General features: G+C 40.9%; 1 protein-coding gene across 8 annotated transcripts in view; it reads left to right on the plus strand.

The window, feature by feature from the left end:
- Positions 1-11992: 11992 nt before the first annotated feature.
- LOC115172387 (apoptosis-stimulating of p53 protein 1) overlaps positions 11993-18627 on the plus strand; it is a 44130-nt gene continuing 37495 nt past the window's right edge. For 2 of the 8 annotated variants that reach the window (XM_029729782.1, XM_029729783.1), the window contains exon 1: positions 17984-18316. In XM_029729782.1, coding sequence (XP_029585642.1) covers positions 18167-18316 — 150 coding nt within the window. In that variant the 5' untranslated portion in view covers positions 17984-18166. Of the gene's footprint in view, positions 12627-17981; positions 18317-18627 lie in introns of those variants that run through there. The other 6 variants (XM_029729780.1, XM_029729784.1, XM_029729786.1 and 3 more) reach the window with 5 other exon arrangements.

The following is an 18627-nucleotide window of genomic DNA, read 5'->3' on the forward strand; positions in this document are numbered from 1 at the left end:
GAAAAAGGGCAAAATGAAAATAGTAATTTTTATTGTACACAGTGAGTCCATGCAACTTATTTGACTTGTTATGTACATTTTTTACTCCTGAACATATTTAGGCATGCCATAACAAAGGGATCTTGTTTCTCATGGTCTGAGAGTCTAGGTGCCTTTTGGCAAACTCCAAGCGGGCTGTCATGTGCCTTTTACTGAGGAGTGGCTTCCGTCTGGCCACTCTACCATAAATGCCTGATTGGTGTAGTGCTGCAGAGATGATAGAACCTTCCAGAAGGACAACCATCTCCACAGAGGAACTCTGGAGCTCTGTCATTATGGGATATTGTTTGTAGATTGCTGAGAATAAAAAAAAAATGTAATCCATTTTTAGAAAAGGCTGTAACGTAACAATGTGGAAAAAGTTAAGGGGTCTGAATAATTTCTGATGGCACTGTATATATCATTTCATAGAAGCTTTTAAAATTGTCAATTGCTTTGTTGTTTCTAATGACCTCTTTTGTATCTTTATCTTTTTAAATTATAACTGGCAGTAGCATGTATTTGTTTTGTGAGTGCTGTGAGATATTTAACAGGTTTATTTGCCATTAAGTACTGTACTTTATTTGAGTTGAATTTGTAGTTTTTGGTTCTCTTCAAAAGTAAAAGATTGTATTCCTGCTTAAGTTTCTTTACCTTGTAGAGATTGTTGTGGAAATTACCACCAGGGACACCTGAAGTAAATCTTAAATTAATCATTCTTTATTAGCAGAAATCTGAAGCGGTCACAGTCAAACTTAGATGCATAAAGTACAGGTCTGAAGTGAGCTCCACCGGGGCATTCCTGTTAGTTGTCTTATATACTGTTTACACAGACAAGGCACATTTGCATGATTTAGCTTATTCATAATGAATTCATCACTAACATTTGGTTCATGCATGAGACCGACCAATACCTCACGAAGCTTCTTCTCTCCAAGCTAAGACCTTGAAGCTGAGATATCCCTTTCCGTTCTCAAAACAATGTTCTGGGTGTACTGCCAAATTGAAGATACTGATCATGAGGATCCCTCCCTGGCACGATCAATCAGTCACTTGCATGAACCCATTCAAATTGGTTATTAGAAAAGCACAAACAAAATGTTCCTTCACATTCCCTCTTATCACTTCTGTGATAATAATCGTAACATTTTAAGGTAAGCATTAGATTATAGCTTCTATCAAAACGTTCTATACTTCTAATAAAGTAAGGGAAATCAACACAAAACCAAAGACACTTTCAAACCCTTCATTCTGGGTTGTACTTTTAAAACCATTGCAGTAGAATGTTCTAACTTAAGACCTTCACTTCATACAGTTACACGTATGCTTCATTACACAATTTAATTTATGGATTCTGGCAATGACATTTCAGCTGGAGCTTTTGTTGTGAGTGTCATGTTAATGACAGAATGGTATCTCAATGCATTTTACGTTTAAATTACTATACACTTCACAGTGTGCAAACCTCCACAATCAACCTGATACCCCTAATAAACAATTTTGGACATGCCTAAATCAATTAGGGCATGGTTGACCACCCCCCTCACGGCGTTTCTTAATTTTCTTATTCAGATAGCTTTACAGTTTGTCCTCCCAATGGCACATGTTCAAAGTGGATGGCCCTTGATAATATCCCGATTTCAATATCTGGGTAATAATCTGATTTTCCCAAGCAGACGAATTGCTCACCTGTCATTTATGGTCCATTATGTCTTGTCCATTTTCTTACTAGTACACCAGCAGCATGAGAGAAGTTTGGACGGGATCTCTCCATGCTTACTCCACGTGGACTCATGTCGTACCCTTGAGAGAAAAGGCATGAGAGAAAAGGCAGTTGATCGCTTCGACTGGATGCTGTGTACAGGTTGCTGTCTCGGACTCAGGTGAAGGACTATAGCGAATACCATTGTCACCATTACTTCAGCCGGTTAGAGGGGGTGAGGTTCACACTTCTCGGTCGAATGATCCCTTCCCATTACGTCTAGATACCATCTGTGGTCACCTTCACCATAACCTCGAGAGAGGACAGACCAGAACAACAGTTTACTTTAGGGCATTTCTGATTCAACAAATCCTGACAAATTATTCACTGTATGATAAACAACATTCTTAATACAGATTTCTAAGACAAATGTCAAAGAGAATAACAACACACAGTTAAAACCATTTTTTTCTTCAAAATGTTCTTATACTCCCCTATAATCTTGGCATTCTCACCGCAGAGTTACAGGGTCAGGGAGATAGAGGGCTAATCCTTAGGGAAAAATCCTTAGGGAGAAATCCAGACCATCCAGCAGACCCAATCTGGTGAGATTTGTATTGAAGCAAGACAAAAACAAAACAACAACAATACACTTCTTCCCTTTTGACGCAACTAGCATGTGTAAAAAACAACACTGCCGGTTAAATTAAAATAACAAATAAAATGTGAATTACAACCCTTGATAACTCCATCTTAAAATAATTGTATCCCATAAGGTAGTTAAAGAAATAGTCAAATAGACTAGAGACAGGTGTCCCTCATTCAGGTGCAGCGCTCTCTCTTCTCTGGTTCGAATCACACATAGGACTATTGATAAATTATAAACTTCTATCTAATTATTAGTGTTTACATATTATATTTAAGTCTCACCCAATGTCTCTAGCCTTTCTAGTGATGGTGATCAGAAAGTCAGAGCAGAAGTCCGAGATCATTCCACCCCATTAAGTGAGTGTTTCTTTCCCTGTACCTAACAGGTGGGTTGTGTGGGTGTTGGCATTTGTGGTAAAACGTAGGGTAAAAATAAACAAAATGGCCAGGACTTACTTAATTTGGGAGGTCCCTTAACAGCCGGATCTGGGTACCTTTATACTAGCTGTTCCCCTAAGGCACCATTGGTAATACAGATTCATTGGTAAACTTAGTACTAAAAATTCTTAATCTTAATTGAGTTTACTGCATCTTGGGCAGGAAGCCTTGATAAAACCATGCATATCCAGAATTATACTTCAGACAAGTCAAATGATACAGTGTCCCGTTAAGCGGAATAGGCACCTTCTAAAGTAAACAACCCTAGAGTCCTTCTCTTGTTATCTTATCATTTTGACCTGTTGCATTGACATCAACTTGTCAAAATATGAAACCTGTTATTTAACAAATCTGATAGGACCTTCAAAAAGTTGGTGCTGGCTTATCAGCTCAATATTCGGAACTATAACCATTTACTTGAATTCTGGACACAGTTCTACGTAATGGAAACAGATTACTGTTTTAGATGACATTACCTTCTTACTTAAATCACTGGTGCTACCCAAACTATAGAATTGAGTAATAATAATTGGAAATGGTCAAAAACGTATTTTATTAAATTATTTATACCTCTGTCCCACTACAGCCTGTTTGAGTTCAGTAAGTACTGGCGGCTATCTATTTGTCCACAGGATGCTTATCTCTAACTCAAACAACAGGTGCGGCCTTTAATTTAATATCAGTCCCAATGCTCAATCCCTCTGTTCGTCATGACCTTGTATTGAAACATTTACTTCAAATTACTAAGACATTGCATTATTAGAGTGCTATCTGAAAGCCACTAATATTACCATTCACTTTGTTACTTTCATTAGTCTCCATATCTGTTTCCCTCAACTAGGACTCTCCCTTCTTCCCAATAGGACGACATTCTCAATCACTACTGCTAATACACATGGATCACTCTCAAACAATGTTCTGCTTTTACCCCTTTTGTAAAGTTTAAAAACAATCAAAACAAACATAACTTTCTCGTTATTGGAAGGCATTGTTTTCATTTTAGTCTGCCCTAACAATGTTACTGTAAATATTTGTTACTAATTTCTGTTGGATATTCACTTTCTGCTTCACACTTAATAAATGTCTATTATTTTGAGATTCATACAGTACCAGTCAAAAGTTTGGACACACCTACTCAAACCCTGGAATTACTCATTCAAGGGTTTTTCTTTATTTGTACTATTTTCAGCATTGTAGAATACTAGTGAAGATGTCAAAACCATGAAATAACACATATGGAGTCATGTAGTAACCAAAGAAGTGTTAAACAAATCAACATATTTTATATTTGAGATTCTTCAAATTGCCACCCTTTGCATTGATGACAGCTTTGCACACTCTTGGCATTCTCTCAACCAGCTTCATGAGGTAGTCAACTGGAATGCATTTCAATTAACAGGTGTGCCTTGTCTAAAGTTCATTTGTTGAATTTCTTTCCTTAATTTTCTTTGAGCCAATCAGTTGTGTTGTGACAAGGTGGGGGTGGTATACAGAAGATAGCCCTATTTGGTAAAAGACCAAATCCATATTATGGCAAGAACAGCTCCAATAAGCAAAGAGAAACGACAGTACATCATTACTTTAAGACATGAAGGTCAGTCAATCTAGAAAATGTCACGAACTTTGAACATTTCTTCAAGTGCAGTTGCAAAAACCATCAAGTGCTATGATGAAACTGGCTCTAATGAGGAATAAGTTACCAGCCTCAGAAATTCAGCCCAAATAAATGCTTCACAGAGTTCAAGTAACAGACACATCTCAACATCAACTGTTCAGAGGAGACTGCGTGGATCAGGCCTTCATGGTCGAATTGCTGCAAAGAAACCACTACTAAAGGACACCAATAAGAAGAAGAGACTTGCTTGAGCCAAGAAACACGAGCAATGGACAATCGACCGGTGAAAATCTGTCCTTTGGTCTGATTAATCCATATTTTAGATTTTTGCTTCCAACTACCGTGTCTTTGTGAGACACAGAGTAGGTGAACGGATGATCTCCGCATGTGTGGTTCCCACCATGAAGCATGGAGGAGGATGTGTGATGGTGTAGGGGTGCTTTGTTGGTGACACTGTCAGGGATTTATTTAGAATTCAAGGCACACTTAACCAGCATGGCTACCACAGCATTCTGCAGCGATACACCATCCCATCTGGTTTGCGCTTAGCGGGACTATCATTTGTTTTTCAACAGGACAATGACCCGACACACATCCAGGCTGTGTAAAGGCTATTTGACCAAGAAGGAGAGTGATGGAGTGCTGCATCAGATGACCTGGCCTCCACAATCACCCGACCTCAACCCAATTGAGATGGTTTTGGATGAGTTGACCCGCTGATTGAAGGAAAAACAGCCAACAAGTGCTCAGCATATATGGGAACTCCTTCAAGACTGTTGGAAAAGCATTCTTCATTAACCTGTTGAGGACAGATGTTCCGCTAGCAGAACCCCGTTCCGCCTGCAGAACCCCTAGCCAACAGCCAATGGCATCGCACGGCGCGAAATACAAAACCAACTAAAATACCACAGTTACATTTTCTCAAACAATCAACTATTTTACACCATTTTAAAGATAAGACTCTCGTTAATCTAACCACATTGTCCGATTTCAAAAAGGCTTTACAGCGAAAGCAAAACATTAGATTATGTTAGGAGAGTACATAGACACAAGTAATCACACAGCCATTTTCAAAGCAAGCATATATGTCACAAAAACCAAAACCACAGCGAAATGCAGCACTAACCTTTGATGAGCTTCATCAGATGACACTCCTAGGACATTATGTTATACATTACATGCATGTTTTGTTCAATCAAGTTCATATTTATATCAAAAACCACCTTTTTACATTAGCATGTGATGTTCAGAACTAGCATACCCACCGAAAACTTCCGGTGAATTTACTAAATTACTCATGATAAACATTGACAAAATACATAACAATTATTTAAAGAATTATAGATACAGAACTTCTTTATGCAAACGCTAGGTCAGATTTTAAAATAGCTTTTCGGCGAAAGCACATTTTGCAATATTGTGAGTACATAGCTCGGCCATCACAGGCTAGCTAATTTGACACCCACCAAGTTTGGGGCTCACTAAACTCAGAATTACTATTAGAAAAATTGGATTACCTTTGCTGTTCTTCATCAGAATGCACTCCCAAGGACTTCAACTTCAACAACAAATGTTGTTTTGGTTCCAAATAATCCATAGTTATATCCAAATACCTCTGTTTTGTTCGTGCGTTCAGGTCACTATCCGAAGGGGGACGCGCAAGCGCATTTCGTGACAAAAAAATGTCAAAATATTCCATTACCGTACTTAGAAGCATGTCAAACGCTGTTTAAAATCAATTTTTATGCTATTTTTCTCGTAAAATAGCGATAATATTCCAACCGGGCAACGTTGTATTCATTCAAAGACTGAAAGAAAAAAATGGAGAAGTCTCGTGAACACGCATCTCAGTCTCACTGTCCCCAGGCTGACCACTTACAAACTCTGCTCCTATGCTTTGCCCAGAGACAGCAGACACCCCATTCCACTTTCTGGCGGCTTTAGAGAGCCAATGGAAGCCTTAGAAAGTGTCACGTTACAGCACAGATGCTGTATTTTTGATAGAGATGCAACAGAAGGACAACAAATTGTCAGACAGGGCACTTCCTGTATGGAATCTTCTCAGGTTTTGGCCTGCCATATGAGTTCTGTTATACTCACAGACACCATTCAAACAGTTTTAGAAACTTTAGAGTGTTTTCTATCCAAATCTACTAATTATATGCATATTCTCGTTTCTGGGCAAGAGTAGTAACCAGTTTAAATCGGGTACGTTTTTTATCCGGCCGTGAAAATACTGCTCCCTAGCCCCAACAGGATATATACAGGTTAAGGATCGAACCCTTTTTTTCAATTTCTGCCTAAAATGACATACCCAAATTGAACTGCCTGTGGCTCAAGACCTGAAGCAAGGATATGCATATTCTTGATACAATTGCAAATGAAACATTTTGAAGTTTGTGGAATTGTGAAATTAATGTTTGCGAATATAACACATTAGATCTGGTAAAAGATAATACAAACAAAAAAACATGCGTTTTCAATTTGTTTTGCATCTTTGAAATGCAAGAGAATGGCCAGACAGTGATGTAGGATTCTAGGTGTAATATAGATATTATCCACAAGATGGCAGCAGTGTGTGTGCGAAGTTGCAGTCTGATTCATTGAAGAATTACATCGCTACACAACATTTTGTATCAAGTCTGCCAGGAGTTTGCCCAGATGTGTCGAATTGGTCAATTTATACATTTTCAAGTACATAAGTATAAAGAACATACAAAAATGCTATGGCATTAAAACATTAAAGGTTACACACTCCCATTAGCTTCCTTCACACATCTAGATGGCCGGGTGGGGTGGGGGTGGAGCCAGAGACAGCAGTGGGATCAAACTGTAGAACCCAGTTCCTACATTTGAGTATAAAAATTGATTTTATCAAACACAACTACAATACATTTTATCTCTGGGACCCTCAAGATGACAAATCAGAGCAAGATTACTGAATGTAAGTACATTATTTACCTTCAGAGGTGAATGTATCAAACCAGTTGCCGTGATAAGTGTTTTGTGGTTGTGCACTATCCTCAAACAATAGCATGGTATTTGTTTGCTGTAATAGCTACTGTAAAATTGGACACTGCAGTTAGATTAACAATAATTGAAGCTTTCTGCCCATATAAGACGTGTCTATGTCCCGGAAAGTTCTAGTCACATCATCACATACTGAGCTACAACTGTCCCGGTTTAAGGACACTGATCCAGTAGAGGATAAAGAACTGTACACCTTTGATTGTAATTCCACACCAAGACAGACTAAGACCTTTCTAAAATAATGAAGATCTCTTCTTCTCTTAACAGAAGAAGCCGTGTTGCTGGGAGCCCAAATCTCTCTTAATGATCTCAAAAGGGCATTGGAGAGCATAAATAAAGGCAAATCACCTGGATGGGACTGTTTTTCTCCTGAGGTCTATTTGACATTTTTTAATCAACTATGAATCCATGGATGATATTTTACTATATCTTGACAATGTATCTCAATTGCTCCAAAATACATTGAAGATCATAGGTAAATTCAGCTTCATCTCAAGTTATAGAATGTATTTAATCAAATCAGCCCTAGTTCCTCTCAAGACCACGATGTAGGACTCCGTCTCTATTTATGGAATTCCAATCGTTTCCCATTTGAAATATTTGGGAGTAGATATACACTACATGACCCAAAGTATGTGAACACCTGCTCGTCGAACATCTCATTCCAAAATCATGGACATTAATATGGAGTTGGACCCGCTTTGCTGCTATATCAGCCTCCACTCCTCTGGGAAGGCTTTCCACTAGAACATTGCTGTGGGGACTTGCTTCCATTCAGCCACAATGTTTGTTTATGGAGATTCCATGGCTCGATTGTGTGCTCGATTTTATACACCTGTCAACAACCGGGTTGGCTGAAATAGCCAAATCCACTAATTTGAAGGGGTGTCCACATACTTTTGTATATACAGTGCGTTCAGAAACTATTCAGACCCCGTGATTATTTCCACATTTTGTTATGTTGAAGCCTTATTCTAAAATGTATTAAATATTTTTTTCCCCCTCATCAATCTACATACAATACCCCATAATGACAAAGTAAAACCAGGATTTTTGAAAAATGTGCTAATTTATTTATAAATAAAAAACGGAAATATCATATTTACATAAGTATTCATACCCTTTACTAAGTACTTTGTTGAAGCACCTTTGGCAGCGATTACAGCCTTGAGTCTTCTTGGGTATGACGCTACAAGCTTGGCACACCTGTATTTGGGGAGTTTCTCCCATTCTTCTCTGCAGGTCCTCTCAAGCTCTGTTAGGTTGGATGGGGAGCATTGCTGCACAGCTATTTGCAGGTCTCTCCAGAGATGTTAGATCGGGTTCAAGTCCAGGCTCTGGCTGGGCCCCTCAAGGACATTCAGAGACGTGTCCCAAAGCCATTTCTGCATTGTCTTGGCTGTGTGCTTAGGGTCGTTTTCCTGTTGGAAGGTGAACCTTCGCCCCAGTTTGAGGCCCTGAGCGGTCTGGAGCAGGTTTTCATCAAGGATCTCTCTGTACTTTGCTCCATTCATCTTTCCTTCGATCCTGACTAGTCTCCCAGTCTCTGCCTCCTGAAAAACATCCCCGCAGCATAATGTTGCCACCACCGTGCTTCTCCATAGGGGTGGTGCCAGGTTTCCTCCAGATGTGACGCTTGGCATTTAGGCCAAAGAGTTCAATCTTGGTTTCATTAGACCAGAGAATCTTGTTTCTCATGGTCTGAGAGTTTTTAGGTGCCGTTTGGCAAACTCCAAGCGGGCTGTCATGTGCCTTTTACTGGGGAGTGGCTTCCGTCTGGCCACTGTACCATAAAGGCCTGATTGGTGGAGTGCTGCAGAGATGGTTGTCCTTCTGGAAGGTTCTCCCATCTCCACAGAGGAACTCTGTCAGAGTGACCATCGCGTTCTTGGTCACCTCCCAGACCAAGGCCCTTCTCCCCCGATTGCTCAGTTTGCCCGGGCGGCCAGCTCTAGGAAGAGTATTGCTGGTTCCAAACTTCTTCCATTTTAGAATGATGGAGGCCACTGTGTTCTTGGGGACCTTCAATGCTGCAAAAATGTTTTAGTACCCTTCCCAGATCTGTGCCTCGACACAATCCTGTCTCAGAGCTCTACGGACAATTCCTTCGACCTCATGGCTTGGTTTTTGCTCTAACATGCGTTATCAACTGTGGGACCTTATTAAATAGACAGGTGTGTGCCTTTCCAAATCACGTCCAATCAATTGAATTTACCACAGGTGGACTCCAATCAAGTTGTAAAAACATCTCAAGGATGATCAATGGAAACAGGATGCACCTGAGCTCAATTTTGAGTCTCATAGTGAAGGGTCGGAACAATTATGTAAATAAGGCATTTCTGTTTTAAAATTTGTATAAATTAGCAAACATTTCTAAAAACCTGTTTTTGCTTTGCCATTCTGGGGTATGGTGTGTAGATGGATGAGGATTTTGTTTTATTTAATCAATTTTAGAATAAGGCTGTAACGTAACAAAATGTGGAAAAAGTCAAGGGGTCTGAATACTTTCCAAAGGCACTGTATAGTGTATTTCCTTCCTTAGATAAAACAATTGGCAGAAACTTTAACAGAACGGTCACATCAGTTCAATCCGACCTCAGTAGATGGACTAATATCCCAGTTGCTTTAACCGGCAGAATATCTATTGTCAAAATGAATATACTGCCACGGCAATGTAGTTTAATGCTTCCCGTGTCTTTCCCTTTTTGCTATTGGGATAAAATGCCTGCTGCGGCTTAAAAATGTATATGCCAAGGTAAGCGATCCCTGATACAATTAACAAACTTACAAAGAGGGAAATATGTAGGAGGACTATTTGTATCAAACTTTAAACTGTATTTTCAGGCACTAGCATTTCACCCCATCCTAAATTGGTTTAGACATGATTATTCCGCCCCCTGGCTGAGAACAGAGATATACGGTGTCTCCAATTGCCCTGGAAGAGGTGGTCTTCACTGAGATGTCCCTTAAACAATAATAACTACGCTTTCGTCCTATTACTGCTCACACAATTTCTATTTTGGCGTAAAATTGAAAAACGATGTATTTGGAAATCATAATAGCATGCCCATACTCTATTATTTCACAATAATGCCTTGCGATCTGGAGGGCGGCCATTTGCATCCTCCCAATTGTACAAATGTGAAATCCGTACCCTTGCTGATATCATGGACAGTAATGGTGTAAGAACATTCCAAGATTTGAAAGACACATGCACATTACCAGGCAACTCATTTTTTCTATATTTAAATGTTAGGTCAGCTATGCTGGCCTATGGAGTCCCTTGGGAAACCCAACTACCAAACCATCCAATGATGGGATTTATAACTAAAGTATCTGGGCTTCCAAAAGGACTGATCTCTATAATATATAAACAACAACAAAAGTATGGTCCACAACAAAAGTATGGTCCACAGATCTAAGTGAATCTGAACAACCCTTTAACTGGACCAGAATATAAAAAAATATGACCTTGGCATCCCGTAATCCGAACCATCAACTCACAGCTCCCAACTGTTCACTGCATCTACTATGTTACTTAACAATGACAGTTTATTGAATCCAATAAATTGTTTCCCATTCCCTGCAACTAACTATAGTTAAAGGGCTAACTATTTGTTTAGGCTGCTTTATTTAGATACATCCTTGCAAGCAACTAATTTCACAGTATGGACACAAGATGACACTGAAGTTCCATTTAAAGCGGCATCATCCTTGTTTTGAAACTGCTCTCATGCAGATAAACTTGGTTTAGAGTTAAAACAACTGAACTAAAGGACAAATACTCTGTTAGCCTATTTTATGAGGTTAATCAGTATATATTTTTTGCATCAACCTCAAAATAGTACAATGTTATCATTCCTCTCCTCTCTGTGTGAAGCATGCCTGTCACTGACATTTGTCCCCTGCTGATGGAGACTGGGTTGCATTATCTTGTGCATTTAAAACAGTTAGTTCTGTTCTATTTAGATTTTCTTTGTCACATCAACGAGGACTAGAGCACTGGCTGATAATAACTAGGCCTACATAGGTTTTGCACTGGCCGGCTGACCGACCATCATGATGTGGCTATCCAGACTTGACATGCTGTGGTCTTCGAGTATTTTGTATTATTCTGTATATAAATCCAAGACTCACAATTTAGTTTGTGGATGTCCATCAATCCTTTCGTATTATATGTTACGAATTGCAATTTGTATAATATGTCGCAAATTTGCAAAACGTATGGTATGTTACGAATTCCAATTTGTTGTGGCTAACGTTAGCTAGGTGGCTAACTCTAAAAGGCCTAGGGTGAGAGAAAGGTTTAGTCAACTTCCCAAGTAGTTGCAAAGTAGCTAAAAAGTAGTAAGCAGTTGCAAAGTTGCTAATTAGCTCAAATGCTGAAATTGTCCATGATGAGATTCAAACAAGCTAGATGTTAATGTTATACTCCTACCGAACCACCATCCTTTCGTTTTTGCGTTAAGTAACCTTCCATGTTATTTAACCATACTAAGCGTAACGTATACTAATGTCAGTGTCTCGGATTTGCATTTACTATGTTACGTCTAGTCTATGAGACCAGTCTGGGCTTGGAAGTCAAACTAACGTTGTGGTTTGACATGTCCGTTTTTTTCCTTGATATGAAGTCTACGTTAGAGAGTTTGGATAAAAAAAAATAATTGGCTACTATCTCACGGATAACCAAGATCAGAGCAATAATCTTTGTTAAAACATTTTTGGGGCGGATTTGGTCTGTCCCAGTCGGTGTCCTGTCCTTGGATTATCCTACATATTAGAACACGCGGGCGGGCAGTCGAACCGTGTAAAGGCAATCAGCGAATTATTTGTGGCGTGCACTCGTTCAATCACTGTCATTACAGCATAACGTTTAGCAGCAAATTCCCTGAAACAACATGCCACTCAACTAGGCTGTGTGATGTTCTGTGACTATTGCGTGCAGTGACACACTTCGCCTTCAGTGTCTGTGTCTCTGTGGGATCAAGCATCGTTGCTTTAGGACCATTACATCTGATTCTGGAGCGGGACACAGATTCTACCGACCGGTTATTCGGACCAGCCTGTCAGGCAACATAGACTAGGGAAGGCAAAGAAGGCAGACAGAGGAGTGTGTTACTCCAAGAGATTGGCTGGAATAAACACATTTATTGTTTCACTGCAGTCATGATGCCGGTAAGTAAAAGTAATCAGATAGGAATAGAAGAGAATATATCATTTTTTAACTTTGAGAGGTCTTGGAAATAGATTGTGGATTGAATTAATAAATGCCTGTAGAATGAATAGCTTGGAACAAATGAGCTCTAATAAAAAAATATATAATTAACTTTAGGCTACATATGGATTGTGAGTCTGCAAATTTGAGTGGTGGATGAGCTACAGTACTCCCATCAATTACAATGTACGTTTTTTTGTCCTTTTATCCACCTTTGTGTGTGTGTGTGTGTGTGTGTGTGTGTGTGTGTGTGTGTGTGTGTGTGTGTGAGAGAGAGAGAGAGAGAGAGGTGGTCAATGAGACAAATCACTGCAATATCAGTTTTTTACTATGATTAAACATCACTTGATAGACCACTGATCTATGCATTTGCTCAACTCTCTGCCGGCCTATACAACTACACAGAGAGGGAGAGAGAGACTGAACATTAAGGGGAGTAAGGCAGACTTTTAGGGTAGCCTATGTAAGATCCCCACACAACAGTGACAGACAGGCAATTCTGGTGATCACCCACACAGTGACGCACATTCACCATGACCTGTAACCTCCCTGTCAGTGTCAGTCCACCAGTAGCTGATGTCAGTGTAAGTAAGAACACACACACGGTTCCAACATGGCTCTCCTCATGCCCGCTAACTGGCTTTTGCTCTTTGAGCAATTTGTTACTTCTATAATTAGCGAGGCAGGGAAGTGGGTTGAAAGTTCAGAATTGCATAGCTACTTTTGCAACAACAAAAAAAGAGTGCAATTAATCGCATTGTCTGAAAGTAATCAAAATACACTGAAAACAGCTAAAATACAGCTAAAAACAACAATGCGATCTCAAAACAAGTTGACATGGAGGTTAAAGAGTGTGCTTTATCAATTTACCCTCCTGCGGCTGCATGGAGAGGAGACCAGGCTGGAGAGAGAGAGAGAGTCAGTCAGTTGCTGTTTGAATGACGGAAGGGATTAGCCTGTGGATTGTGATGGTCTGGGACGGCCTCGCTGTGCGTCACAGAGGTTGGGTGAGATAGCTGAATTTCTGGGTAATTTCCCACACCAGATGAGTTTTCAGCTCTGCACAAGCCTCTCTCGCTCGCCCCTATAGCCCAACTGTATGACGTCAGTCCTCCCATCTCTCCCTCAAACCCTTCTCTTCGCCCCTATAGTCCAACTGCTAAAGTAGTCCTCCTATCTCTCCCTTACACTTACAGTTGAAATCGGAAGTTTACATACACTTAGGTTGGAGTCATTAAAACTCGTTTTTCAACCACTCCACACATTTCTTGTTAACAAACTATAGTTTTGACAAGTCGGTTAGGACATCTACTTTGTGCATGAAAAGTAATTTTTCCAACAATTGTTTACAGACAGATTATTTCACTTATAATTCACTGTACCACAATTCCAGTGGGTCAGAAGTTTGCATACACTCAGTTGACTGTGCCTTTAAACAGCTTGGAAAATTCCCGAAAATGATGTCATGGCTTTAGAAGCTTCTGATAGGCTAATTGACATAATTTGAGTCAATTGGAGGTGTACCTGTGGATGTATTTCAAGGCCTACCTTCAAACTCAGTGCCTCTTTGCTTGACATCATGGGAAAATCAAAAGAAATCAGCCAAGACCTCAGAAAAAAATTGTGGACCTCCACAAGTCTGGTTCATCCTTGGGAGAAATTTCCAAATGCCTGAAGGTGCCACGTTCATCTGTACAAACAATAGTACGCAAGTATAAACACCATGGGACCACGCAGCCGTCATACCACTCAGGAAGGAGATGAGTTCTGTCTCCTAGAGATGAACGTACTTTGGTGTGACAAGTGCAAATCAATCCCAGAACAACAGCAAAGGACCTTGGGAAGAGGCTGGAGGAAATAGGTACAAAAGTATCTATATCCACAGTAAAACGAGTCCTATATCTATATATATAAGCCAGACTATGGTTTGCAACTGCACATGGGGACAAAGATCGTACTTTTTGGAGAAATGTTCTCTGGTCTGATGAAACAAAAATAGAACTGTTTGGCCAGAAGGACCATCGTTATGTTTGGAGGAAAAAGGGGGCGGCTTGCAAGCTGAAGAACACCATCCCAACCGTGAAGCACGGGGGTGGCAGCAACATGTTGTGGGGGTGCTTTGCTGCAGGAGGCACTGGTGCACTTCACAAAATAAATGGCATCATGAGGTAGGAAAATTATGTGGATATATTGAAGCAACATCTCAAGACATCAGTCATGAAGTTAGATCTTGGTCGCAAATGGGTTTTCCAAATGGACAATGACCCCAAGCATACTTCCAAAGTTGTGTCAAAATGGCTTAAGGACAACAAAGTCAAGGTATTGGAGTGGCCATCACAAAGCCCTGACCTCAATCCTATAGAAAATTTGTTGGGCAGAACTGAAAAAGCATGTGCGAGCAAGGAGGCCTATAAACCTGACTCAGTTACACCAGCTCTGTCAGGAGGAATGGGCCAAAATTCAACCAACTCATTGTGGGAAGCTTGTGGAAAGGCTACCCAAAATATTTGACCCAAGTTGAACAATTTAAAGGCAATGCTACCAAATACTAATTGAGTGTATGTAAACTTCTGAACCACTGGGAATGTGATGAAAGAAATACATCTGAAATAAATCATTCTCTCTACTATTATTCTGACATTTCACGTTCTTAAAATAAAGTGGTGATCGTAACTGACCTAAGACAGGGAATGTTTACTAGGATTAAATGTCAGGAATTGTGAAATACTGAGTTTAAATGTATTTGGCTAAGGTGTATGTAAACTTCTGACTTTAACTGTACTCCCTCCCTATTCCCTATATTTCCACCCAGATTTACAACCCCTCTCATAGCTTTTAAACAGACAGCGGAATTTACAATTTGGGTGGAATAGTCAGGAAAGACAAGCTGCTAGTGGACTGAGTATTATAAGTCTTATTTTGAGCTGCTGAACCTCCATGGGAAATAGACTGGGTTGTACATGAATTATCATTGGGAGTTTGAGTATTATAAACATCACAACCAATAGCATATAACCTACTACAATGGAAGTGTCACAATGCATGTAAAAGCTAAAGATGAAGTTCAGAGCCCTCTTGTTGTTAACTGGCTGATTTTGATCATGAGCCATTTTATATGCTCTCATCTCATCTTATCTCATTTCATTTAATCTCATCTCATAACTTGACCAGTAGCCAGTTGTAGGCTTACAGACTTAGCCTGTTTAATTTACTGACTTACTGTTGTTGTTATAGTGAGTGTCCCCCTCCTTCTGTTCCTCGATCATATCAGGGCAGAGTCTAAAAATCTCCTCCTCAGCTCTCATTAGTGTAAGTGACGCATGACATCAGTGTGTAGTCGAGCTGCAGTGAGCTGTTGTTGTTATGACTCCTGCCCTGCCATGTGCCATTTGTATTGATGCTTCTCTCTCAGGTTTGGGGTCAATACCGTTTCAATTCAGTCCATTAAGGAAGTAAAGTGAAATTCCAATTCCAATTGGGGGGAAAATCACTGAGGAAAATTGGATTTGGAAATTCTGTTTACTTCCTGAACTGACTGAATTGAAATGGAATTCAACCCAACCGTGATCTCGCTAACTAGAGGATAAAGTACATTTCTGTTTGTAGCAGAACATGGAGCAGACAGTGCTAGTCTATGTCAGCTGCTCCAAGGCAGGGTTCTATCACAGAGAAAGCTATACATCCGAACCAAAACAAACTAGGTTCAGATCCTCACCTTATAAAAACGGAACCTCCCATTCAACCTCTTGACCTAATGATAAACGCTCCCCCCAGTCCCGCGTCAATGTGCTAACCCACTAGGCATGTATGTCAGCTGTGTGAATGGGAGGCTGTCAGCTCCATTGAATAGACTGAAGATGGAGAGTGTTGTTTACAGTCATGTCCTGTGTTTAACTTCCACAATCTCAGGAAGAACAGGACTGTCTGTCTGGGATCCTTTCTAGGGGTGCCAGGCAAGCGTGTTTCCACAGACACAGTGGTTGCTATGGAGACTTTATTGACTGTTCCGTTCTGTGCTGCACAGGGGAGCCAGCCAGGACACTAAATCAGGTGTCGGTTGGTTGGTCCGGGTCAGTCCCAATGTGCCTGACTCTGAAACCTCACACTGTCTGTCTGCATTTTGGGTTCTTATCTCTGTTGTCTGTCCTGGGACCTGGTTAAAAGTAGTGCACACACACTATGTCTTCCACCCAACAGACATGTTGCAAATCCATCCACTGATAAGGAGATACTGTATCTAAATCTCTCTAATGATTTGTTATACTTTTCATCTGGTTAATTTGATGCCTCGGGGATATTCCTTTTAAGGAGCTTAAGACACTTTGTTTATAAACATCTTGCCCCATAGGATATTAGAAGGGTTTCACACACACACACACACACACACACACACACACACACACACACACACACACACACACACACACACACACACTCTCTCTCTCTCTGCCTGGTAGATGAGGTCTGAGTAACAGGGTAAACTGTGCATCACAGGGATTTGTTTCCAGGCAGTGGTTCATCAGTCAGCCCAGCTCCAGGCCCACTGCGACAACGCCTGCTTTGTGTCCTCAGATTTATTATCGACAAGGCCCGGGATGCTGCTGGCACAACCATTAGATTTGGGCTTCATGGAAATCAGTCAGGAGATCCATTCTGCCCTTCTTCAGACCAAAAATCAAGTGAATGAGAATAGAGGAAGAAAATATGAGATGGGATGGGATCATTTGTTCTCTAACAAATGGAATTATTGTTGTTTGTCCTCTCAACAGGTTTAAGTTTAAGGGTAGGCTGTCATTGTAATTAAGAATTTGTTCTTAACTGACTTGCCTAGTTAAATAAAGGTTTAATAAAAAATGTAAAAATAAAAAGTTATGTAGCTGCTGGAACATTTGAACGTTTGAACAGTCAGAATGTGTATGCCTCTGTGTGTGTGTGTGTTTCATTTTATTTTATTTTACATAACCTTTATTTAACTAGGCATGTCAATTAAGGACAAATTCTTATTTACAATGGACGATGCTGGGCCAACCTGGACGACGCTGGGCCAATTGTGCTCCGCCTTATGGGACTCCCAATCACGGCCAGTTGTGATACAGCCTGGATGCCTCTGTGTTTAGCTGTTCCTCCTATTGATGCCCTGTGACAGTGACAGCCTGGTCTGGTTAGTGTCACCAGGCGCCTCTTATCTCTCTCAGCCCCACGGCTGTTCCTGTTCCTAGGGAATCTCATTCTGAAGGGGGCCGGCCTCGTTATATTACCCCTACCCCTTGCCTGGCCCTGGCTCTGGCTGCATTTATCACCACCCCCACCTTGACTACGCTCCTCACGTTCAGTCACTGACACCCCCACCCCTACCCTTCTGCTGCCTTGTGCCTGGTGTCACCCACACGCACACACTTGGAGACACGCGCACACAGACAGACACGCAGTGAGTCTCTCTCAGCCCTGCCTGCCCTCCTGTCCATCTGTCTGCCTGTGTGAGTCTTCTCCCTCCGGCTCTATGAAGAGGTTCTTCAGCATGGTGCTGCACAGTCTGGTTAGTGTAACCAAGGACAAGGACAAGGCCTGGCTCTACCAGAGGGTCCGTCCCAGGCCGCAGCCACAACAGCAGAGGAACCAGGGCAAGAAGACGCCATGCAGGGCGGCTAAGGTGAACGAACAGACAGACAGACAGACAGACAGACAGACAGACAGACAGACAGACAGACAGACAGACAGACAGACAGACAGACAGACAGACAGACAGACAGACAGACAAACAGACAGACAGAGGGTTATAGCTGTAGCACTGGACTGACTGGAGCTGACTGGGATGTGGGCGCTGCCGCTGTTCTGTCCTGTCCAGCTTTGGGTCTGACTCAAGATGGTACCCATGTGCTGCTGCTTAAAATAGCAAAAGGCATTCACAGCTGGCTAGGAGTCATTTTGGGAAGCTGGAAAGTGTGCTTGTATGTTAAGTGT

The sequence above is a fragment of the Salmo trutta genome, chromosome 33, assembly GCF_901001165.1.
Source record: "Salmo trutta chromosome 33, fSalTru1.1, whole genome shotgun sequence".
Classification (NCBI taxonomy): Eukaryota; Metazoa; Chordata; class Actinopteri; order Salmoniformes; family Salmonidae; genus Salmo; species Salmo trutta.